We start from the raw sequence: 22,145 nt of genomic DNA, 5'->3' as shown, positions 1-22,145 counted from the left end.
AGCATCCCAACCTGGGAGCGGCTCACCAGGTGTAGGACGCCCGCGTTTCCGCTAAGCCCCGCCTTCAGACCAATGGCGCGGCGGCTGCGGAGGCGGCGGACTTCGATTGGTCGGGAGGGCGCGGCGGTGGGTGCCTATTGGCAGATCCCCGGAGGGGCGGGGCCGAGTGCTCCATGGCTCCGGCCTGCGGGCGGCGCTCGGCGCTCGCTGCGAGGCGCGGGCGGAAGTGGCGACGCTGGCGTCCCGGGAGGCGGCGGGCGGCGACAGCCCGGGCGCGGACGCCCTCGGCGCGGGCTGGGGCATCACCAAGGGCCTCGACCCCGAAATGGCGCTGCTGGCCGAGCACCTGCTCAAGCCGCTGCCCGCAGACCGGCAGATCGAGACCGGGCCCTTCCTGGAGGCGGTGGCTCACCTGCCGCCCTTCTTTGGTGAGTCCCGGGCGCCGCCAGCCCTCCTCACCTGCCCAGATCCCTCTTCCTCAGATGCACCCGGGCCCTTAACTCCCTGTCATCCATTGCACCCAAACACCGCTTGCTATTGCACCGTGGGCATGCTTCATTAGCCCTCCGACTGCGCCTAACATCTTCATCCCCGGCTTCATTTTCCGCCCCCTTCAGAATGGTTCTCAATTCTCCCCCACCCTCACTCTGAACGATAAGCCTTACCCCCACCCCAGCTTCTTCCCATCCCAGATCAAAGAACACCCCTCCCCCCCATCCCACCCCACCTCCTCCAAGGACTTGAAGATGGAGCTGCAAAACTCAAGGGCCCTTTTAGAGGAAGTCATGAAAAGGGTTTCCCCCATCTGGGAAAGGGGGCTGGATTGTGGGGGTGATGTCAGCTGCAGGGTGCTTAGCTCGAATTCCCTCACCCCCACCCCTCACTTTCGAAAAGGGAAAAGTCCGGTCTTCCATATGTCAAGTTGAAGCACCTCCTAGGAGCGCTGGAATGAATCCCTAAGCCACTTTCAGGCGCGTTCTCTCCCCGCCCCTCCTCCAGCCCAAGACCTTGTTGTAAAGTGGAAGGAAAACCGATGCCTCCTGCCCTGCCCTTTGCCTTGCGGTTCACAGAGGGTACTGCTACCTGAGCCTGGCTTTCTTCTTAGTGGGGACGCTCCCAGCGCCCTACCCTGCTAGCTCACTTGGTGACTTTGCAGGATGACACCAGCTCCCGGGTACAGAGTCCAGTTGAAATACTTGGACAGAGCCTTGAAACTGCCTTAGCCTGAGGAGGTCTGGCACCCCTCAACCCCTGGTGGGGATAGGGCGTGTGTGGCCATGTAGATCTGTGTCTTGGAGTCCCCATCTGTGAAATGGCTGGTTTGGGGGGTGGGGACTAAATGAGAGCCTGTGAAGGGTGGGTGTTAGCTGTGGAAAGGAACTTGTGTGAAGTTCTTGAATCTAGTTTCGGGCCCAATGTGCCAGCCTGGAGGAGCATCCTGAGAGCAGGTCTCAGGCTTTCTCAGAGGCTGAGGTGCTCCAGCACTGCCCAGTGGGTGCTCTGTCAACCAGTGGCGTGCCTAAGACCTGCTTTTTTTCACCTGTATCTCAGCTGGAGATCAGATTGCATCTCCAGAGAGAGGGAGCTGTTGGCGTTAGCTTTGCTTTTTATGACAGCGTTATGTTGTTTTTAAAAATATATTTATTTGTGTGTGTTGGCATGGGGGGGGACAGGCAGGGGCTGGAGGACCGTTTTCGGAAGTTTGTTCTCTCCTTCCACAATATGGGTTCTGGGAACCAAACTCAGGTCATGGGGCTCCACAGTGACCTCCCAGCCCCGACAACACTGTCTTCTGTGTTTGTTTCCCCCTTGGCTTTCTGAGTAGTTGCTAGTTTGAGCCAGCCTGTCCTGGGTTCATAATCTGCTAGAGCCAGTGGTTCTCAAGGGATGGCAGTTTTTGTTCCTTAGAGGGGGGTGGGGGGGCAGTATCTGCTTGTCTGTGGAGATGGTTTTGTTGTCGTTGAGAGGTGGAGCAGAATGCTACAGAGCACCCTCTGGGTACTCCTAGACGCTCCTCAATACATAGGACAGCCACAAAAGGATGCCACAACCCATCAGCAGCTCCACAGTAATGGTGGCATGACTTCCCTGTCCCTCACCAACGTGGCATGGCTGCTCTTGGGGGCACCCCTAGTGCCTGAGTGTCCGGCTGGTTTGGGAAGAGTTGGAAGGAGGCAGCTGAAGCTAAGGCAGACGAGTCACCCTAGCTCGCTCCTTGTTTCTGGTCTCAAAGGATCCTTGTCTTTGCTGCCATCCTGGGCTGTGGGGTGTCACAGCTGTGGACAGAAGCACCATTTAGACAGATGCTTCAGTGGAGTTGGCCTGTGAAGGGTTAACTGGCACAGGTCACCCCATAGCCATGTACTGTTCAGTACAGACTGTCATTCTTGGCGCTCTTACCAAAGAAAACATTCTCAATGTGCTCTTCCTGGGTGGAGCGCTCTCCCGTAGACTCAGGCTTCAGGAGGGTTCGCCACTGTCAGCGCTCAGGTGGGGACTCAGTCTAGATCTTTGGGGTGTCCCCAGTCACTTGGATGAGTTGGGCACAGTGTGTGTGGCCCTGAACTACATCTGGTCTGGAGTGGTAGCCACAAGGAGTCTGAGGTATTGTGGAAACATGTTCTCAAATCACAGTAAGCCTAAATAATGACATTTATTGAGCACCTATGAGGGACCAAGGATCTGGTACAGATTAATTCGTTCACTTCATTCTTTCACAGGTATTGTCTGATTTGAAGCCCAGGTTCTGTAGCTCAGGCTGGCCTCGAATTCACTATGCAGCATGGGCTGGCCACAGTTTCTGAGTTGCAGGTGTATAGGCATGTATCCAGTACTTAGTTTTAGGAACTTAATGTTTTGTTTTGTTTTTCTTTGCTTTCTTGTTTTGTTTTGTTTTTGAGGTAAGGTTTCACTCTGGCCTGGAACTCACTGTGCAGCCCAGGCTGGTCTCAAACACAATTCTCCTGCCTCTGCTTGCAAACTGCTAGGATCACAGATGTGAGCTACATGCTTGGCATCCGTGGTGGAAGTGTGGCCTTGTTGGAGTAAGTGTAGCCTTATTGGGGTAGGTGTGACCCTTTTGAGTAGGTGTGGCCTTGTTGGAGTGGGTGTGGCCTTGTTGGGATAGGTGTGTCACCATGGGTGTGGGCTATAAGACCCTCATCCTAGCAGCCTGGAAGCCAGTCTTCTAGCAGCCTTCAGCTGAAGATGTAGAACTCTCAGCTCCTCCTGCACAGTGCCTGTCTGGATGCTGCCATGTTCCTGCCTTGATGATAATGGACTGAACCTCAGAACCAGTAGCCCAGTCTCCATTAAATGTTGTCCTTTGTAAGAGTTGCCTGGGTCATGGTGTCTGCTCACAGCAGTCAAACCCTAAGACAACATCTCACAGTCTTTTGAAGTAGGATTTTTAAAGAGCAGCCCTCTGCTGTTGCTTGGGAATCATGTCCTTGGTAGACTCATCTTCCTCTGTCTGTTTCCATCTAACAACACAGGGAGCCTGGCTCCTGAGTCTCTGGTCATCTCCAGAGTGGCTTAGGCTCTACGTTCAAATGGTGACCATGATTTAGCCCTCCCCTCCCTTTGGCCAGGCACATTGCTTCTTATCACTGCGGTAGACAGTACTACTCACTGCCAGCGTCTCTAGGTGTAGTTCTCAGTTTTAGAAGTGAACTTGCTGGATCCAAGGGCAGGAAGGCTTTAGACCTGTCAGGACAACCACGTCCCTTAGTTCCTCAGGGTGTGTCCTGGAACCAGTGACTGGGCTTGGCCCACGCAGCTTCTTCTGTTCCTTTGGGTGTGGGTCTCGCTCGTGTCAGCCTGCTCCCCAGGTTTATAGCCATCCCTTTGAGGACTCACTGCTCCTCTGCCTCTTTAGCCTGAATTCTCCCACTGTGCAGATCTTAGCACATGCACTCAGAGACTGGCCCTTTCCCCATCTTCTTTCTCCCTCCTGACCCGGTAATTGGAGCTTAGCAACTGATCGGTTAGAAGGCTGACCCGTGACTCCTGCTCTCTGTCTTTTGGGTCAGCTATGTGACTGCCCTAGACTCCAACGGGCTGATGTACCTCCGCCGTAGAAGCCTCACTGGCTCCCTGCTCCCTCCTGAAATCTTTGCTGCCCACAGCCTCCCTCCCATGCTACTGTCCCGAGAGTGTCCCCATGTCAGCTCCTCTTGTCACTCTGCACCTCGCTCACTCACCACATACCTCCTTCCTTGGGTCTGGCTGGAGTCCACATGTCCTTAAGGAATTGGCTTAGCAATAACTCCACCCAGAAAGTCCTTCCTCCTCCCTGTGAGAAAATCCTTGTATTCTCTGACTCAGAGTAACTTCAGTGTCCGTGGCCTGCATCACTTATATTTACTTACTTTTTAATATTTTGAGGCCCTTTTGTCTGGCCTTGAGCTTGTGGAACTTGTGGTACTCCCTGCCTCAGCCTCCAGAGTGCTGGGGTTACCATCCACACCATGCTTGACTGCTTTCTTCTCATGTTAAAATCTGTGACTAAGTCAGAAGACATAAGCCCTGCCCATCCTGTACTGTGGCAGACATTATTTTTTTTTTCTATTTTATTTTATTTTTTCAAGACAGGGTTTTTCTATGGAGCCCTGGCTGTCCTGGAACTCACTCTGTTCGAGGCTGGCCTCGAACTCAGAAATCTGCCTGCCTCCTCTGCCTCCCAAGTGCTGGGATCAAAGGTGTGCGCCACCACTGCCTGGCTGTGGCAGACATTATTAATCAATCACAGTTCTGTGTTCTTCTCTTAGAACGACCGCTCTTGATGAATTAAAGCTGGTTCGTGAGGGGACACCTATTTGCGGTCATTGTCTAAGGAAAAGCCAGGGACAGAGGAGCCTAAAGGAACAGTTTCTGCCTCTTGTTTCTTGGGTTCTAATGCTGGGGACGTGTTTTCTTCACTTGTGACTCTTAGCACAGTTAAATCAGTGTCCTTAGAATCTGGCCTTGCAGGTGTCTGACACTTAATTAAGTGTCCCTGAAATGAGTCCAAAAAATTGTTCTCTGTCTCTCTTGATTTAATGCTTGCGCCATGGTGGGGAGGGAGGAGCAGGGGTACTTTAGAGTCACAGAAACATCTGCTTCTTGCAGCCAAAGAAACCGAGGCCGGAGAAGTTAGAAAGCTTCCCAGGGTCAGACAGCCAGTGAGTCACCAGTGTAGCCAGACTGAAGTTCAGGGTCTGGACACCTTACACAGTGATCCTCACTCCCTCTCAAGTAGAGGAGAACCCCTGTAGAAACAGCCTGCAGGGCCCCTAAAGAAGTCCAGCAGTTTTGCTGTTGTTGTTTGGTTTTTCCAGACAGGGTTTCTCTGTGTAGCCCTGGCTGTCCTGGAACTTGCTTTGTAGACCAGGCTGGCCTCGAACTCAAAAATCCGCCTGCCTCTGCCTCCCAAGTGCTGGGATTAAAGGCGTGCACCACCATGCCTGGCTTAGTCCTGTAGTTTTGCTGATATGATGGTGGCTTTGCTGAGTGGCAGGTGGCCTGGGAGTTTCAGAGCAGATGCCTGGGTGTCCCTTTAGGACCCTCCTGTTTCTCCTGCTTCTTACAGTACAAGTTAGAGTGCAGGGACCATTAGGCTTGGGGAATCCCAAGCAGGAGAGCGCTTCCTCTAGTTGGGATGCACAGGCCAACCACACAGGTTGCACCCTCATCTCTAAGATGCTCCCTGGGGCATCAAGTCGGTTCTGGGGCCGAGGGACAGGGTTTCCGTGTCCTGGCAGTCCTGGATCTCGCCCAGCCTGGTCTACAGATCCACCTGTCTCTGCCTCCCAAGTGCTGGGATCAAAGGCATGCACCACCACCGCCCGGCTGCATGCTGACCCTTTCAAGAGAGACCATGGGTACTGTGCTCCCCCTCCGCTCCAGGAGGCAGGTGTCAATCCTTGTGGTAAACTGCCTAGAGCTAAACTCCGTGCATGGCAGGGGATGTAGACTGTCCTGGGGTGGGGGGCACTTAAAAGAAGTTTGTCTTTGAAAGCCCGGGTGTCATGGCATCAGAAGGAGGCTTTTGCATATGTGTAGTGAGCAAGGCATGGTGGGCCCTGCCCAGTAATGTTGCTCCTTGGCTGAGCACCTCGGGACCTACCTGGGAGTCTGTAGGATGGCTGCCTTCAAGGTGCAGTGAGGGACGATGACTTTGTGTCTGACTAGTTTCCTCTCATACCTGTCCCCTGAAGGCCCCGAGAAGTGAGTGGAAACAGACATTCTCATCCTGCAGAGCCCACTCGGGGTTGGGTTCTCTCAGGTGTCCGGGTAGAAGCGTACAGCCCATGCCCAATACAATTGTCATCTGGAGTCCCCCGGAGGTGACCTCAGAAAGGGAAGAGAGTGCCTGATGCCTAGAATCACGCCTTTGCATGGTTGAGAGACCTGTGCTGCCAAGGTGCACGCAGCACAGCCCCTGGGAGACAGTTCTGTCCCAGAGAAGGCATTCCTGAGCCTTGGGGACTGACGGCCAGGGCTCACAGCCAGCTGCTGGCTGCTTCCATCCGAGAGTCACTACAATGCGCCCAGGGCCATGTGGCTCCTGCTGTCATCCACTCACACACCCTGGCCTCCTGAGATAGCTTGTAGCTCTTCTGTTCAGGACATCTGGCTCTGAGGCCCCTGTGGTAGCGTGAAAGCAGGAGACAGAAAGGAATACCAGAGTGTGTGTTTGGGCTTAAGGACATTGGTTCCCTCCTCATCTGGTCTAGGGAGGTGAGGGACAGCACTGGGGAATCTGCTAAGGGCAGAAGGCAAGCCATCCTGTGACCTGACAGCCGGCAGCTCTCTTGGTGGCTAGGCGGTATCCAAATGGAAGATCTTCTGGCTCAGGAGCCTGAGAAACCCATATATGCCCCTCAAGGCTAGCTTGGCCCCTTTAAGATGGCTGTGGGCAAGCGTGGGCATTGGAGGAAACTGATTCCTAACCCTTATGAAGGAAGGAGGTAAGAAGTAGGGGAATTGTGGGGTTCCTTGGACAGGGAGGTCAGCAGCCCTGTATCTTCAGAGACAGCTGTGTTCTATGGGAAGGCAGAAGCGTCCTGGGCTGCTCGATGTGACCTGTAACCTTGTTGGAGCTTATGTCTTAAGTTTCATTGTTTCTGTTCTTTAAGTGACTTTGTGAGTCTTCCTGGTTCTGTTACATTCTTACAGTGGCTGGGTCCCCCTCTCCCCTTACTGTTACAATGTGGCTAAGTATTCCCTCCATCAAACTCCCGCCTGGACCTACAGCTTCCCCAGGCTGCCCCAGGCTCCCAAGTGTTCTATATGTGTTGCTCCAAGGACGTACCTTGTCTCCCACCCAAGCCCTGTCTTCATGCCGGTATGACTTTACCTCTTCAGGGTCAGTATTTTCCCTTCCGTCCCTTCTCTTCTCCGATTTCTCCTTCAGCCCTTGTTGTGTTGTGGGTGCGAGGCACCCACTCCACCACAGATCCAGTCTCCTGCTTTTCCAGAAACCAGGCTCGTTACTTTCTGGATTTCCTCTCTGAGGAAAGCCCTGCCTTTTGGGAAAGATGAGAATGATGCTGTGTTGTGTAATAAAACATAAATACGCCTTTTAAACTGAGGTGCTGGGAACTGCGGAACCCTTCACTGAAGCTTCTCGGCCCCCTATGAGATGGGAGTCATCGTTATCTTACCCTTCCTTTATGAACAAGGCAAGCACAGCTCAGAGGCGTTAGCTGTTTTTCCCCAGGTCACACAGCAAGTCAGAACTGAGTGCCTCAAATGTGAGTCCAATTCAAGGCTGGCTTGCTGTTTGTTTGGATCTGTCTGTCTGTCTGCCTGTTTGTTTGTTTGTGTGTGTGTTTAAAGGATCTCACTATATAGCTCTGCTGGTTTAGAATTCACTATACAGACCTCTAGGAATAGCCTCAAACTCACAAAGATCCTACTGCCTTGCTCTGCCTGTTTTCTGCCTCTGCCTCCTGAGTGCAGAGGGACTAAAGGTATGTGTTACTGCATCCAGTTTGAGACTTGAGGCTGACTATATCAGAGAGGGCAGCTGTGGGCAGGCAGCATGCGGAAACAGTGTGGCTTCTGAGAGCAAGGTTCTGAGCTGTTTTTCCTCCAGCTTTAGAACGTGGGCGTCCCTGTGTTCTCATGCTTCAGGATCAGCCTGCGACCTGAGCCTGGACACCCCTCCCAATGAATAAAAGATTCATCTCCATCAGCTGTAATTTGAGAACCTCCCATTCTGATCTTGTAACTCAGGACCATAAAGTTAATCTGCCGGGAGTATCTAACAGATGCTAATATCTGGCTATGAGAAAAAGGAATTTGCCGAAGAACCTTCCCACCCCACACAGTGTGTATTGCCACACTGTGACTACGCCTTGGAAACGAGAGAGCTAGGTGTGTCCTGTGGAAAGCAGAGGGCATCCTGGCTCTCTGTATATCTGTCTGTTCATTTACCTGTAACGGGGTCTCGCCATGTGGCTCAGACTGGCCTCTGATAACCGGGATGGCATTTTGTTCTTAAATGAAAATTATTTCTGAGAGGAAGTGACGGGGTGGGCCAGGGCATGGCTAATTTTGTACCTTGTTACTCCAAAATGGGACAGTGGGAACTCCCTTCTTGTGATAGATAAGGCTGCACCATGCTTGCGATTCTAGCACCTGGGAGGTGGAGGCAAGAGACTTCACGGTCATCTTTAGTTACAGAGTAAGTTCAAGGCTAGCCTGGGCTACATATGAACTTATCAGAAAGCCTGGCAGGCAGATTTCAGAGTTCGAGGCAGCCTGGTCTACAAAGTGAGTTCCAGGAAAGCCAGGGATATACAGAGAAACTCTGTCTCAAAAAACAAACAAACAAACACAGAGAAACTCTGTCTCAAAAAACAAACAAACAAACAAAACAAAACAACAACAATAAAAACCCTTAGAAAGAGACAGACAGACAGAAAGACTAAACCAGACCAGAGAGGAAGACCTGAGTTTACTCCCCAGACCCCATGTAGAAAGCCAGGTGTGGTGGTGCAGGCTGGCCTTGAACTGTTTGCCCTGCCTCAGCCTCCAGCGGGCAGGGGTTATGGGCAGGTACCACCACGTTGCTAAGCTGGACGCTACACTGTGATGGAATCCGGGGCCTTGCATATGTTCAACAAGCCCCATTCACACTCCAGCTCCTCTGTGGCCTTGTTGAACACAATGACCTGTGTTCTTCAACTATGTTGAAGGCAGAAAAGGAGGAAATGAGTGTTTATGGGTGGCATGTAGTGACAAGCTGGCTGGGGGACAATTCTGCTTTCTGGGCAATGTCAGCCATCTGGGCTGTGGCCGAGACCCAGGCAGGAGGACTTAGATGGCCCCAATCCAGGGACAGTTGTCCCAGAAGGCACATTCCTGAAGGCACACATGAATTCCTCTCCTGGTACCTGTTTCCTTTTGTTTTGGGGGTGGTTTTAACAGTTGGCTGTTTGCCGTGCATTTTCCTGGTTCCTACTGGACCCGCAGGCAAAGCAGGAGAAAATAGCCATCGATGACCGAGAGAGGCTTTTAAAAAGATATCCAAAGCAGTCATATCCCCCGATGCCGCAGTTAGAGGCCGTCGTGGGCCATCTGAACTCCAGCCCTCTGGAAGGGCAGCAAATGCTGTTAGCTGTTCGCTGTCTCCAGCCCCTGTGCTACATTTTAATAAATGCCATCTAGAATGCTTAAACCAGCGGCTGATGTATCCATAAGATAATGTGGTTGCTGGAAAGGTCTCCATGTTGTATTTTTTCCTTTGTCACTGAGATTAAGCAACTTTTAAATTCATCTGTGAACTTCTCACTCTAAAAACCTTATCTTCTTATCATTCTGTAAATGCTCTTTACATATTCCATGTATGATGGTGGCCTTTATTTATTTTCTCTGCTTCCTGCCCCACTCGGTTGACGGCCTCTTACGAGAAGTTCTTGGGTTTTATAACTAGATTTGTTGACCTTACGTCTTCTGAGTTGAGAGAAGAAAAAAAAAACCCTTACTAGGCATAAAAACCTTTCATCGGCGTTCAAAAACACCCAGGCTTTCCTGTCTGCAGCCTGCCTGTTGGGGCTGGTTATGATGACAGGAGGCGGTGGCACTGCGGGCCTTCCTGTTTTTTAAAGGCAGCTCCCTTCCTTCTGGGGGCTGCAGGACAGAGCAGAAAAGCATCCCAGCGCCCTCGCTCCCTCCAGGCCTCAGGCAGGTCGCAGGTCGAGGACACGACACGGTTAAAGAAGGCAGAACAAGTTTGGGAGAGAACTGCAGAACTAGTCGAACGAGAAAAGGTGCTTGCTACATTCTGGGGAGCAGTTAGGCTGGTACGCCTCCACGCCATGGGAACAGGTCACCCTCTGCCCTGGGTGGGGGACAGCCAAGGTTTAAGTATTAGAAAGGCCAACTCTGGGGTACCAGCCCCAGCACCGTTCACTCTGAGTTCACACCGACAGATATGTCCCTAGAAAGCTAAAGTGGGGTCCCTTGGCTGTTATCCACTTCAGGAGTGCCATTTGGCTTCTCGACTGTGGTCCCCTTGGAGGCCCTGAGAAGCAGCCCCCTAAACCCCCGTACTGGAGTTCTATTCTTGGTGAAGCACCCCTAGAAGTGAAGGGCTCACGCTCAGAGTTCTCAAGTCACTTGTCAAAGTCGTATTAGAGACAGAGTTGACATCCTGAGCCAGCTGGCTCTGAAGAGGAACAGGCAGTTTCCCTACTAACCACAGGCACCACAGGCCAGCTCAGCTTCCAGTATGGCTGCCTCCCACCTTTCCTGCCCACCCATCTGGGGTCACACACCTGCCACTGCCATCTCTTCTTTTGGGGATAGGGTTTCACTAGCCGGCTCAAGCTGGCTAGAACTCATGAATGATCCTCCTACATCGGGCTCCAGGGTGTCAGGGTGCTCCACCACACCACCAGGCCTGTTTCCTTAAAGGCCCTCCCGGAGCCGAGCCCGAGATCCCTGCTTCACCCTCCGGCCCCACCCAGTGAGCCCTCCCCCAACAGCAGAATGCCTGGCCTGGCCTGGGCAGTGGCCATCAGCCACACACAATGAGGGCTGCTGTGGGGCCAGTGCCAGCTGACCACAGTGGCTTTGTGAGCCTGGCTGAGCACTGTCAGGAGAATGGGGAACAATAAGCCCTTCTCCTGCCGCCAGGGTGGACTCCGCACCACGCCATGACTGTTTCCAGTAAGTGAAGGGCAGAGTCTCGAGTTAGCCTGCAGCTAGCCACCCGCCCTCGCTCTGCCATCAGCCCAGCTTCCTGGCATCTCCCTTTGAAGACTGTGGTTGATGATCACTCAACACCTGCTGTGTAGGGCAGCCTTGTCTCTTTTCCTCGAAGCCCTGCCCTGCACAGGACCTAGGAGTCTCATTTTACAGGGAGAGAAACTGAAGGCCACGTTCCTTCACAGACTCTGACATCCTGGGTGGGTGGGTGGATGCTTAACACTAGCGAGGTGTCTGCTGTGCTGTCACAAGGCTGAGCTTGGATGCCTGATACCCAAGTGGGCAAAACAAAACCCAGGCCGTCCCAGCACTTGGGAGGCAGAGGCAGGCGGATTTCTGAGTTCGAGGCCAGCCTGGTCTACAAAGTGAGTTCCAGGACAGCCAGAGCTACACAGAGAAACCCTGTCTCGAAAAAACCAAAAAAAAAAAAAAAAAAAAAAAAAAAAAACCCAGGCCGGCGCTCTGAATGAGGTGGAGAGAGGCATGGAGACAGTAGGAGCCCAGGAGCTTGATGCTTGTTCAGTCAGTGAGCACCGCGTTCACTGAGAGACTGAGGAGAGTGAAAAACACCACTGTTGGCCTCTGGCCTCAACCCACATGCGTGAAAGTGCAGGGGAAGAGCCTACCAGGGAGACCAGCTTCCCACAGTCCGCTCACCCATGGAGATGGCTCAGTGCTACCAGGACCCTATCTTAGGGCTTATAGCCTGCCGCTCCAAGGGATGGCAACTTAGGTTCCAGGAGAGACTTCGATGCTAGATGTGGGCACTCACTTTCCATCTCAGCATTTGGAGGTGGAGGCAGGAGGACCATGGGCTACTCAGCAAGACAAAATGTGGGGTGTGCACCCCACAGAGGCTTGGGGAGACATGCTGGGTCATGGAGCCTGACCCTAAAAGTAGGGTGTCACGGAGTGCCCTACTTTTGAAGCCCATTTGACAGCGTTTGCCCCACACTAGGCACCCAGCTAAGTATGTCCAAAGTAGTTTTCTTTTCGATTGATTTTTGTGTTTATTTCTGTGAGCGTGCATGTGTGAGCTGTGGCACCCAAGTGGGGGGGGTTGTCAAAGAACAACTTGTAAGGATCTTGTTCCTTCCTTCTACCATGTGTGTGGAGTTAGGTCATCAGGCTTGGCACTGGGTCACCAGTGAGATATCTTTCTAGATTTTTTTTTTTTTTTTTTTTGGTGTGAGGGTCACACCAAGGACCTCACGAGTGCTGGGCAGGCACTCGGCCTCTGCCCCACCTTTGACCAGAAGCATCATTGTGTCTTGTTTTCTTTCAAGAGGTTCTTTCTGCTTTGTAGCCCAGGCTGGCCTTCAAACCCTCAATGGTCCCGCCTCCACCTCCTGAGTGCGGGCATTGCATGTGTGTGCCCCAGGCATGGCTGGCACATCCTAAATCCAGATTTCTGACTTTTGTGCCAACCTTGCTAAACGCTGAGCTGACACAGGAGGAAACAGGCGTGAGGTCAGGGAGACTTGCCCCACTGAGGAATGTTGGGCCAGCCTCACTGCCATCTGCCTGGTCCTTATCCATCACCGCACTGTGTCAGGGGTGTGTCATCAAAGGTGGCTCCAGCACACACCTCTTCACATCTGCAGTGAAAGAATATTCCAGATGGCCAGCCAAGTGTGCTGGTCACCTTCACTGGAATTTACCTGCAGAAGTTCTTCCCCAGGGCTCATTTGTGAAGTCCTTGAGGCGACGCCCTGGTCTGCCTCCTAGGCAGAGGCATCTATCTCCCTTCTGTGGGCCAGGCACCCACTTCCAACCTGCTTGGTGTCCTTGTGCCCCTGACTCTGAATCACTTAGCAAGCCCACTTCCCAGCTGGGAGAAGCTGAGGGTTCGAGTATCACAACCATTTTGCTCAGGCTCCAAGAGTGAGAGGCCCACACTCAAGTGTGACCCTGCAGACCTGCACCTCTCCTCTGCAAGCTTTTGGCTAGTGCGATATTCTCTGTCTGTGGCGATGACATGCCAAGAGGACCAAAGTCGGGGAAAGAGGCAGGAGCATACAAACATCACATGTCAAGAACAGTATGGCCAGGAGCGCTGGTCTGTTGTCATCTGCTCCAAGGGGCCACTGCTTGTTCAAAGCCCCATTTTACTGGGACCTGCCAAGAAGGTTCCGCCTACGCTCGGGAACACTGGTGCTCTAGGGTGAACAGAGTGTGTGTCACTCACCACACACCTGTGATGGGTCCTATTGTCCCATTCACAAGGTGGGAAACTTGAACTCATACAAAGGCAGTGCCTGAGCCTACCCTGCCAGAGTGAAGGGGACACAAATCAAGCCCAAGGTCACGTGGGTGCTGGCTGCACGGTGCAGATGGGGATTCCCACCACAGCAGAGAGCTGCCCTGAGTGGTGCCGTGCTGGGGAGAAGCAACCCCACCAGCCCTCAGAGGCTCTGGCCAGTTCTGGAGTGACAGTCCGCCGTCATCCAGAGCCCAGAACTCCCAGAATTCACGTGGCCACAGAGCCTTCCAAACACCTATCCACGATTCTCCCTGGCTCCTAAACACAGGTGAAGGTCCTCCACAGCCTGTGGTGTCCCGAATGCCACCCTAGTCCGGAATCTAAATCTCTCTTCTCATTCTATTCCCAGATTGCCTCGGGTCCCCGGTATTCACACCCATCAAGGCGGACATAAGCGGTAACATCACCGTAAGTACCCAGCCGGGCATCTAAACCATCTCTGCCCAGTTCTCAGCCTGAGGATGGGGCAGAGGGCAGGGGGCATGTGGAGTCCTATCCCCTCTCAGGCCCCATTGCAAGCATGCAGTCCAGGATTAACCTGACACCCTGACACCTGCCTCCACCAAATAAGACCTCAAGAGATGGAGAGGGGCTGGTAGGGCTGCCCAGTGGTTAAGAACACTGGCTGCTCTCCCAAAGGTCCTAAGTTCAATTTCCAGCACTACATGGTGGGTCATGACCATCTATAAAGGATCTGATGCCCTCTTCTGGCATGCAGGTGTACATGCAGACAGAGTGCTCAGACATTTTTATAAAGGAGAGATGGGGCAATGGTTCAGTCTTAGAAAATGTAGACCTGAGTTACGACTCCACACCCACATAAAAACCAAAATAACCCTAGTACTGGGGGAGTTGGAGAGAGGTGGGTCCTTGACGGTCATCCGCCAGCCAGTGAGAGAGGCTTAAACTATAAAGATGGAGTGTTGGCAAGCTGGCTCAGTGGTCAAGGATGCTTGCTGCTCTTTCAGAGGCCTGAAGTTTGGTTCCTAGCACCCAAACTGGGCAACTCTCAGTTGCCAGTAACTCCAGGTCTGGGGATCTAGTGCCCTCATCTGGCCTCCATGAACACTCACATGTGTACACACACACACATGCATGCACACACACAGAGGAGGAGCTTGAAGCTCAGAGTGGTGGATAACTTACCTAAAGTCACACAGCAGGAACGTACAGAGGCAGGATTCACACTTACAGCACAGTCTCATCAGGCTGACCTGGCGCCAGTTTGGGGGCTGTTTAACCCGGGCAGTTTTGATCCCTTTGCTTGAGTCCATCCCTCTTCACTGTGGGACGTCTTGTCTCTGATGTCTGAGATGGTGCCAGCAGAGAAGACATGGTGGCTTCCAGAGCCAGCCAGGCTAGAGCCCAAACCTGTGACCTTCTGCACAGGACCTTTGATGCTACTACCCCTGTGACTTATGACACATCACTACCTGATGCCTCTATGTCCTCTGATTAGGCATTGAGAGTGGTGGCAGTGTCCTGGGTAGTGTCGGTGACTGGGAGGCAGGTGGCTGTATGCATAGGATGGGACACTCTGCCCAGTGTCTGCCAGACAGGCTGTGATGTGGGAACCCCTCTGCTCCGTTCTAGAAAATCAAAGCCGTATATGACACCGACCCAGCCAAGTTCAAGACCCTGCAGAACATCCTGGAGGTGGAGAAGGGGATGTATGGGGCGGAGTGGCCCAAAGTGGGGGCCACTCTGGCACTGCTGTGGCTGAAAAGGTGAGGGGCTTGGGAGCATGACTGGGCTGTGTTGGATGGGGGGGTGCTAACCCTGTCATTTGATAGCCGCCACAAACTTCCCTGAGGTAAGACTCCTGCTGGCTGGCACTTCCTTGTGCTAGCCCCAGAGGTGCCAGAGGAGGGGCTTGCCCCACCTTAGGCTCCCCCTCAGTCTTTGTGCCCCTGACAGTTTCACAGACTGGTGAGTCATCCTCAACCTGGAGGAGGCCACAGAAGCATCTGGAGGCCAAGTCACAATCCAGGTCATCTGAGCACAATGGTGCAGGCTGGGTACTGCACAGAGGTAGCCATATTGTACACGGATAAATTTATGTATTATCAGTAAGTCAGTCAGTCAGTCTGTCTTCTCTCTCTCTCTCTCTCTCTCTCTCTCTCTCTCTCTCTCTCTCTCTCTCTCGGTTTGTTTTGTTTTGTTGAAGCAGAATTTTTCAGCCCTGGCTGTCCTGAAACTTGTTTCGTAGACCAGGCTGGCCTCGAACTTAAAGAGATCAGCCTGCTCCACCTCCTGAGTGCTGGGATTAAAGGTGTGTGCCACCACACTCGGCTTTTGTGAGCCTCTTGACAGAAATACTGTAGGAGTTTTACTGAGTTGGCAGAGATAGGCGTGTCCCCGCTTTGAAGCTTTTCAGTGATCTGCTAGCTCCAGGATTCTCTCGCTGTGTGATGTCAACAGACCGCTGCCGAGAAGCAGCCACTTCTGACATCTCAGGACTCCGAGCCAGGACCCAGGAGGACAGGGCAGCTCAGCATCTGAACCCCACTTCCCAGCCCCCAGCACATGCTTCTCTGGAGAACTGGACCAGGGGAAGTCGGCTTCCAGAGGGTGGGGCTGCATGGTCATCAGGGTGGAGTTGTTTTAGGAGGTGTCCCACGCACACTGCCCGAGTTTGTCATGAGGCCTAGAAGGCCTGGGCTAAGGGACCCAGGTCATTTACCCAGCAGTGGCAGCCAGGAGGGGTTGCTCTACAGTGTGAGCTGCCGCTATTGTCATGTGGCAAAGCCTCTAGCTGAGACAAGCCGGGGCACAGCCCTGCTGTAGATCACTCCCCTGCGCCGCCCCCAGCCCCTGCAAGAAGGGAGCAGAGACATTTGTTTGGGTTCCAGTTGGGTTGTAAGAGGCAGAGGAGGCAGGAGGCTGGGGAGAGGCTGAAAGGCCACCTGGCTGTGGAGTGGCTGATGGCACCCTGTTTGGGCCTGTGTGTTTGAAGGGCTTAGGATACAGGCCCCTTGTGGATGGCACTTCCGTGGCCCTGGCAGAATGCGCCAGGTGGAGAGGGAGGGTTCCTGTCAGCCCAGAGTCTCCTGGGGCTCAGCCCTCCCTTGGTCAGCTTCACTGATTCTAGGCCCACTGTGAGGCAAGACATCTCAGTGACATAACAGCCCCGTGTGGAAGAAGCCATTCACCTCATGGCTGACAGGGAACTGGAAGTCATTAGGGATCCACTTTCTCCAGCGAGGCCCCGCCTCCTATAGTGACACCCAAGCGTTCCACATAGGAGCCTCTGGGCACCTTTCTGGTTGTCTTAGCTGCACCATGGGGCTGGCAGGGGTCCTGTTTCTAACTCAGGTTTCCTGCTGTGCCCCTGAAGCCTCAGGCAGGGGTCACTGTACAGTCAGGCAGCACCGTGGACAGATTCAGAAAGGTCCTGCAGTAGAGGCATACAGCTGGCCTCTACTTACAAACAGCTGTCCCACGGGTTACTGCGGGCCGTGTAGGGTGATGCTGACCAAGGCTCCTGGACAGGTGTACGAACAGTGTGCCTGACGTATGTATCTCTGGCCATCGGGCCCTCCGGGACCACACTGGCTTCATCCTTTAAGCCATGAATGGCCACCAGGACCCAAAATAGCCTCTGCTTAGAGGCATGCTACCACAGGCCCAAGCGCAGTGGGGTCATCCCATTGCTTAGGGACCTAGGCTGCCTAAGGAGGGTACTTCCCAGTACACCAGCTGCACTGGGCCATGATTCTGAATGGCTGTACCCCCTTTGACCGCAGGGGCCTGCGCTTCATCCAGGTGTTCCTGCAGAGCATCTGCGATGGGGAACGGGACGAGAACCACCCCAACCTCATCCGAGTCAACGCCAACAAGGCCTATGAGATGGCCCTGAAGAAGTACCATGGCTGGCTGGTGCAGAAGATCTTCAAGGTGAGCGCCACGGGACCGGAGGACTCAGGCTCCCTCCTAACCACCCCGGGAAGGGTGGGCTCACCTGCGCTTTGGGGTGGGGCCGGTACACTTAGGCTCCCTCCGCAGCCGTGGCCAACCCTGCTTGTGGCTGCCAGTGCTCCTTAGTGTCCCTGTGGGTACACTCAGCCTGTGGTTCCACAGCTGTGAGAAGAGACTCAACTCCAGACTCAAGAACTACAGGGTGATGGCGCTTACTGCTGTCCCCTCACCCTGTCCAGGCAAGGAGGGAAGAAGGGCCCCGCCCCCCGAGGAGGTGGGCCCCGCCCCCAAGGAGGTAGCCGACCACAGCTCCTGAAAAGGGCTTTAGAGCCAGCCTGGGCAGCAGAGAGGCCGAGGGTCCGTCAGACTAGAAGGCTTAAGGAGGAGATAGCAAAAGCCTTCCAGATGTGCATGGCTTTCCCTGCCTGTCATGATGCCCTCAGACTGCGCCTCCTCCCCCAGGAAGCCCAGGCTCTAACAGGAAGGGTCCCAGGGCAGGCTAGGTCCAACCAGGAAGAGCAGGTCACGAGGCAGGAAGTATGGCCCCCTCCGAGCCTCCTACCTGGTCATGCCTGGGGGTCAGGGGCCATCTTGAGCAGCTCAGTCTTCCCGCAGTGTCTTCAAAAGCCCTCGCAACCGACCGCGTCCACCCAACTCTGCCTGCAAGTACACCACTAGTGGGCGCTGTGCCACACTCTGCTCTCTGATGATCTCAAGTCCCACGGTTCAACAGGGGGGCGGACTGGGCCTGGCTGGCAGCTTGACCTCTTTCCAGGATGATTGTAGAGCGCAGGGGTTCTGAGCCAGCCTGGGCAACATAGTCAGATCCCATGTCAGAAACGAATTGTGAGCACCTGGGAGCCTGCCTCTGAGTCTCAGTGGCCCCACGGCTGGCATGAGTGTGAAGCAGGCCCTAGCCTGGGTTCTGCTCCCTGGGCAGACACGACTCAGGCTGGGGACCCAGCGTACTTAACTCTTTTCATCATAGATCATGGTGGATCATAACAGATCCGGGCTCTAAGGGTCTGTGAATTTCTGGTTCTCTACCCTCTGAGGTATTGAAGCACCCCCTAAATTTTAGCCAGGTGTCACCTTTAAGGACAGACAGATGTGTGTCTGGGGTTTGCTGAGCATCTTGGGCTCTGTGCAGGGTGGAGCGTGTCACCGGACCTCCCCAACCGTTTTTTGTTTTTGAGACATGGTCTCACTGTGTAGCCCTGGCTGACCTGGAACTCACTTTGTAAACCAGACTGGCCTCGAATTTTGGGGGGGGGTGTTTATTTATTTATTTATTTTATGTGTATGGGTACACTGTAGCTGTACAGATGGTTGTGAGTCTTCTTATGGTTCCTGGAAATTGAATTTAGGACCTCTGCTCACTCCGGTCACCCACGCTCGCTCAGGCCCAAAGATTATTTATTATTATAAATAAGTACACTGTAGCTGTCTTCAGACACCCCAGAAGAGGGCATCAGATCCCATTACAGATGGTTGTGAGCCACCATGTGGTTGCTGGGAATTGAACTCAGGACCTCTGGAAGAGCAGTGCTCTTAACTGCTGAGCCGTCTCTCCAGCCCACGCCTCCCTAGTCTTAACACAAGCAACCAAATTGGATGTAGCTGTTTGTTTTTTTGTTTGTTTGAGGCAGGGTTTCTCTGTGTAGCCCTGGCTGTCCTGGAACTCACTCTGTAGACAAGGCTGGCCTCAAACTCAGAAATTCACCTGCCTCTGCCTCCCAAGTGTGCCACCACTGCCCAGCAGATGTAGCTATTTAACTTACTCAGGGCCACGCTGTGGTCTGCACTCAGGCCTGCCTGTACCCAGGCTGGTGTCCGGCTGCCCCTCACCACGGAGGGGAGACACACTCCCCTTTTCTCTCCTAACAACATGAGCAGAGAGACTTGCCCAGTCTTGGTCAGGGATGGCCCTGGTGCCCAGTGTGCAATCCTTGGTCCTTCCCCACTAACACCGTGTCTGCCTTCCCCCACTGCCCCTCAAGGCCGCCCTGTATGCAGCACCTTACAAGTCCGACTTCCTCAAGGCACTCTCCAAGGGGCAGAACGTGACGGAGGAGGAGTGCCTGGAGAAGATCCGCCTCTTCCTGGTCAACTACACGGCCACCATCGACGCCATCTACGACATGTACACCAAGATGAATGCGGAGCTTGACTACACAGTGTAGGCGGCCGGACACACAGCCCCATGCGGGCACCAGCAACCCCATCACTGTGAATCAAGCTGGAATCCCCCAGCTCAGCCAGCCCAGCCCGGCCAGCCAGGGTCTGCAGGGGGCAGCCTTAGCTTGTTAGAGGTCTTTTGTTTTCTTGGTTTTTTTGTTGTCTTGGCCTATTCTAATGGAGCAATAAACACCTTCCATTCACTCCTCGGGCGCTCAGGCTGAGCCGCCGCCATCCTTCCAGTGTGCTTAAAACCAATTAACGTTGCTAACTAACGTTGCTAACGTGGAGGAATTCCTAGGGTTTTGTCATTTCCTCCCCTACCTAGCTCAGGAGGAACTCAGCTCAGGGGCGACATACACCTCACCCAGCAAAGAAGCCTGGCCCATCTGGCCCAGGGGTGTCTTGGATACTTGAAGGACAATGGAAGTTTGATTGGAAGTTCAGCGGGTGCCCTACTGTGTGGCCTCTGTTTAAAAGGCAAGCTGGCAGGAGCCTCCCTCACGGGGCTCACACATCTGGCATAACCAGCCCTGTTCTCGTTCTCTCTCTCTCTCTCTCTGTCTTTTGTCAGACAGGTTTTTTGGGTTTGGGTTTTTTTCCCCCTGAAATGTACCAGCAAGCCTTTTCAACCAACTGACTAGGCGCACACAGGCGACCCATACGTGACTGTATTTGCATTCTTCTGCGTAATTATTTTCTTCGGGGGTTGGCTCTTCCAACCTAAGAAACTGCCTCTCATGGGAGCCCTCCAGCTGCGGAGACTCAAGACACTGCCTTGCTGCCTTAACCGTCCTTCTGGAGCTAAAAGAGATATATTTTTTAAAGTATTGGGGTAAACCTGCCCTGAAAGAATTGATGTATGTTAAAAAAAACAAAACAAAACAAAAAGCCCAATGAGGAGCAATTGGTGATTTTTTATGCAGAAACTAAATAATCCTTAATAAATAAATCTATATTTTGAAATCACACCTGCATGTGTCTGTGGCGCTTGATTCTTTTATTATTTTTGGTGTCAAAGGTTCCACCTGGGGGCTGTGATAGTTAACTTGGCACTCCTGGGAAGGGGGGACCTGAACTGGGAAGGGGGGACCTGAACTGCCTCCTCCTGACAGGCCTGTGGGCACACCTGTGCTGCCTGTTCTTGACTGCTAATTGATGCAGGGTGCCCCGCCCACCCTGGGCACTGCTATCCCGACAGGAGGACCTGGGCTGTGTAGGAAGCTAGGAGTTAGTGTTCCTCTGTGGTCTGTGCCTCAATGCTGCCTCAGGTTGCTGCCTTGACCGCACTCTGTGATGGACTGGCCTGTAAGGCAAATAAATTCTCACACACATTACACACACACACACACACACACACACACGCCAGCTGATTTTGGTCAGAGGTTTGGCTATAGCTACAAAAAGCAAACTAGAACAGGGACCCTTCAGCCAAATCCTTCAAGGGCTTGTCTTCTGGTCTGACTCAAAAAATATATAACTGGTAATCAGATAAAGAGAGGTTTCACAGAATAAAAGAAGTCACGTATGTAGCTCCTCTGAATCACCAGTATCTAAACCTGGTGGCATGTAGCTGCAATTCCAGCACTTTAGAAGCAGATGTAGGAAGATTGTGAGTTCAAGGCCAGCCTGGGCTACATAGCAAGACTGTTGAGCAACAAATGAGGGGAGGGGGGAGAATCATGATTCTCAGTGGAGGCTGAAAAACGACCGACCGTCCCTTGGCTAGATTAAGGGGAGGGTGCGTTCTTTATTTGCCTTGGATTCTGCCCAGTTCTTCGACCAAAAGCCGATTCTTTTTCTGATACTAGGGTTACAAGGAGAGGGAAATATTTTTCCTTGACCTCTGGACAGTGCCCAAGGGAGACACAGGTACCCATTTTGGAAGGCTGGCCTCAGACATGGCCAAGAGATGGAAGTCTGTGAGGCCTGATTGCTTGCAGAGGTTGGGCTACCTAGAAATGGAACAGTCTGTCAATAAAAGACTTCCATCTAAGTGTCTTCCATCTAGTTCCAGTGTACTGCAGTAAGGTCAGGAGGGCTCTTTTTTTTTTTTTTTTTTTTTTTTTAGAAGGGAGAGACCTGCCCAGGGCCAGTCTCCTTCACTCTGGGCACCTGCTGGGAGATTTTGAGCCCAGAGACAGGTGTCTAGCTCATCCCTGTCATTAGGGCACTGAATTCTTCCTGGGGCAGGGAGAGAAAGAACACACACTGAACACAGGTATACCAGGCCCCGCCAATGTGCTTCAAAATATCAGTTCACCTGGAATGTCAGGAGCCCCACTTACCAGAGGAGAAAACAGCCTCGTTCCCCGGGGGCCTCCGAATCTCACTCCATGTCCCCAATAGTGAGACAATGGGTCCCTCAAACCCCCAAGTTAGCCCCTTAGGTATCCCTCAAGTAACTTCTTTTTTTTAAATTTTTAATATTTTTTATTACATATTTTCCTCAATTACATTTCCAATGCTATCCCAAAAGTAAAAATATGGAACGCTTCACGAATTTGCGTGTCATCCTTGCGCAGGGGCCATGCTAATCTTCTCTGTATCGTTCCAATTTTAGTATATGTGCTGCCGAAGCGAGCAC

At 53.0% G+C, this 22,145-nt stretch overlaps 1 protein-coding gene and 1 non-coding gene across 2 annotated transcripts; one reads left to right on the top strand and one right to left on the bottom strand.

The window, feature by feature from the left end:
- Positions 1-210: 210 nt before the first annotated feature.
- Gltp (glycolipid transfer protein) lies at positions 211-20,529 on the top strand. Its single transcript, XM_021163336.3, has 5 exons — positions 211-428; positions 13,812-13,870; positions 15,056-15,189; positions 17,209-17,359; positions 19,381-20,529. Exons 1-5 carry the CDS (start codon positions 326-328, stop codon positions 19,561-19,563), a joined length of 630 nt encoding a protein of 209 aa, XP_021018995.1. The 5' UTR covers positions 211-325; the 3' UTR covers positions 19,564-20,529.
- A 1,509-nt stretch (positions 20,530-22,038) lies between these two features.
- On the bottom strand, positions 22,039-22,145 carry LOC115031259 (U6 spliceosomal RNA). Its single transcript, XR_003836858.1, has one exon. It is a non-coding gene; the product is annotated as a U6 spliceosomal RNA (small nuclear RNA).

Source organism: Mus caroli, unplaced genomic scaffold (genome assembly GCF_978045245.1).
Source record: "Mus caroli unplaced genomic scaffold, Mus_caroli_1 scaffold_4, whole genome shotgun sequence".
NCBI classification, from domain to species: Eukaryota; Metazoa; Chordata; class Mammalia; order Rodentia; family Muridae; genus Mus; species Mus caroli.
Note: the sequence above shows the minus strand (reverse complement) of the source record. Positions and strands in the feature narration are given on the sequence as shown.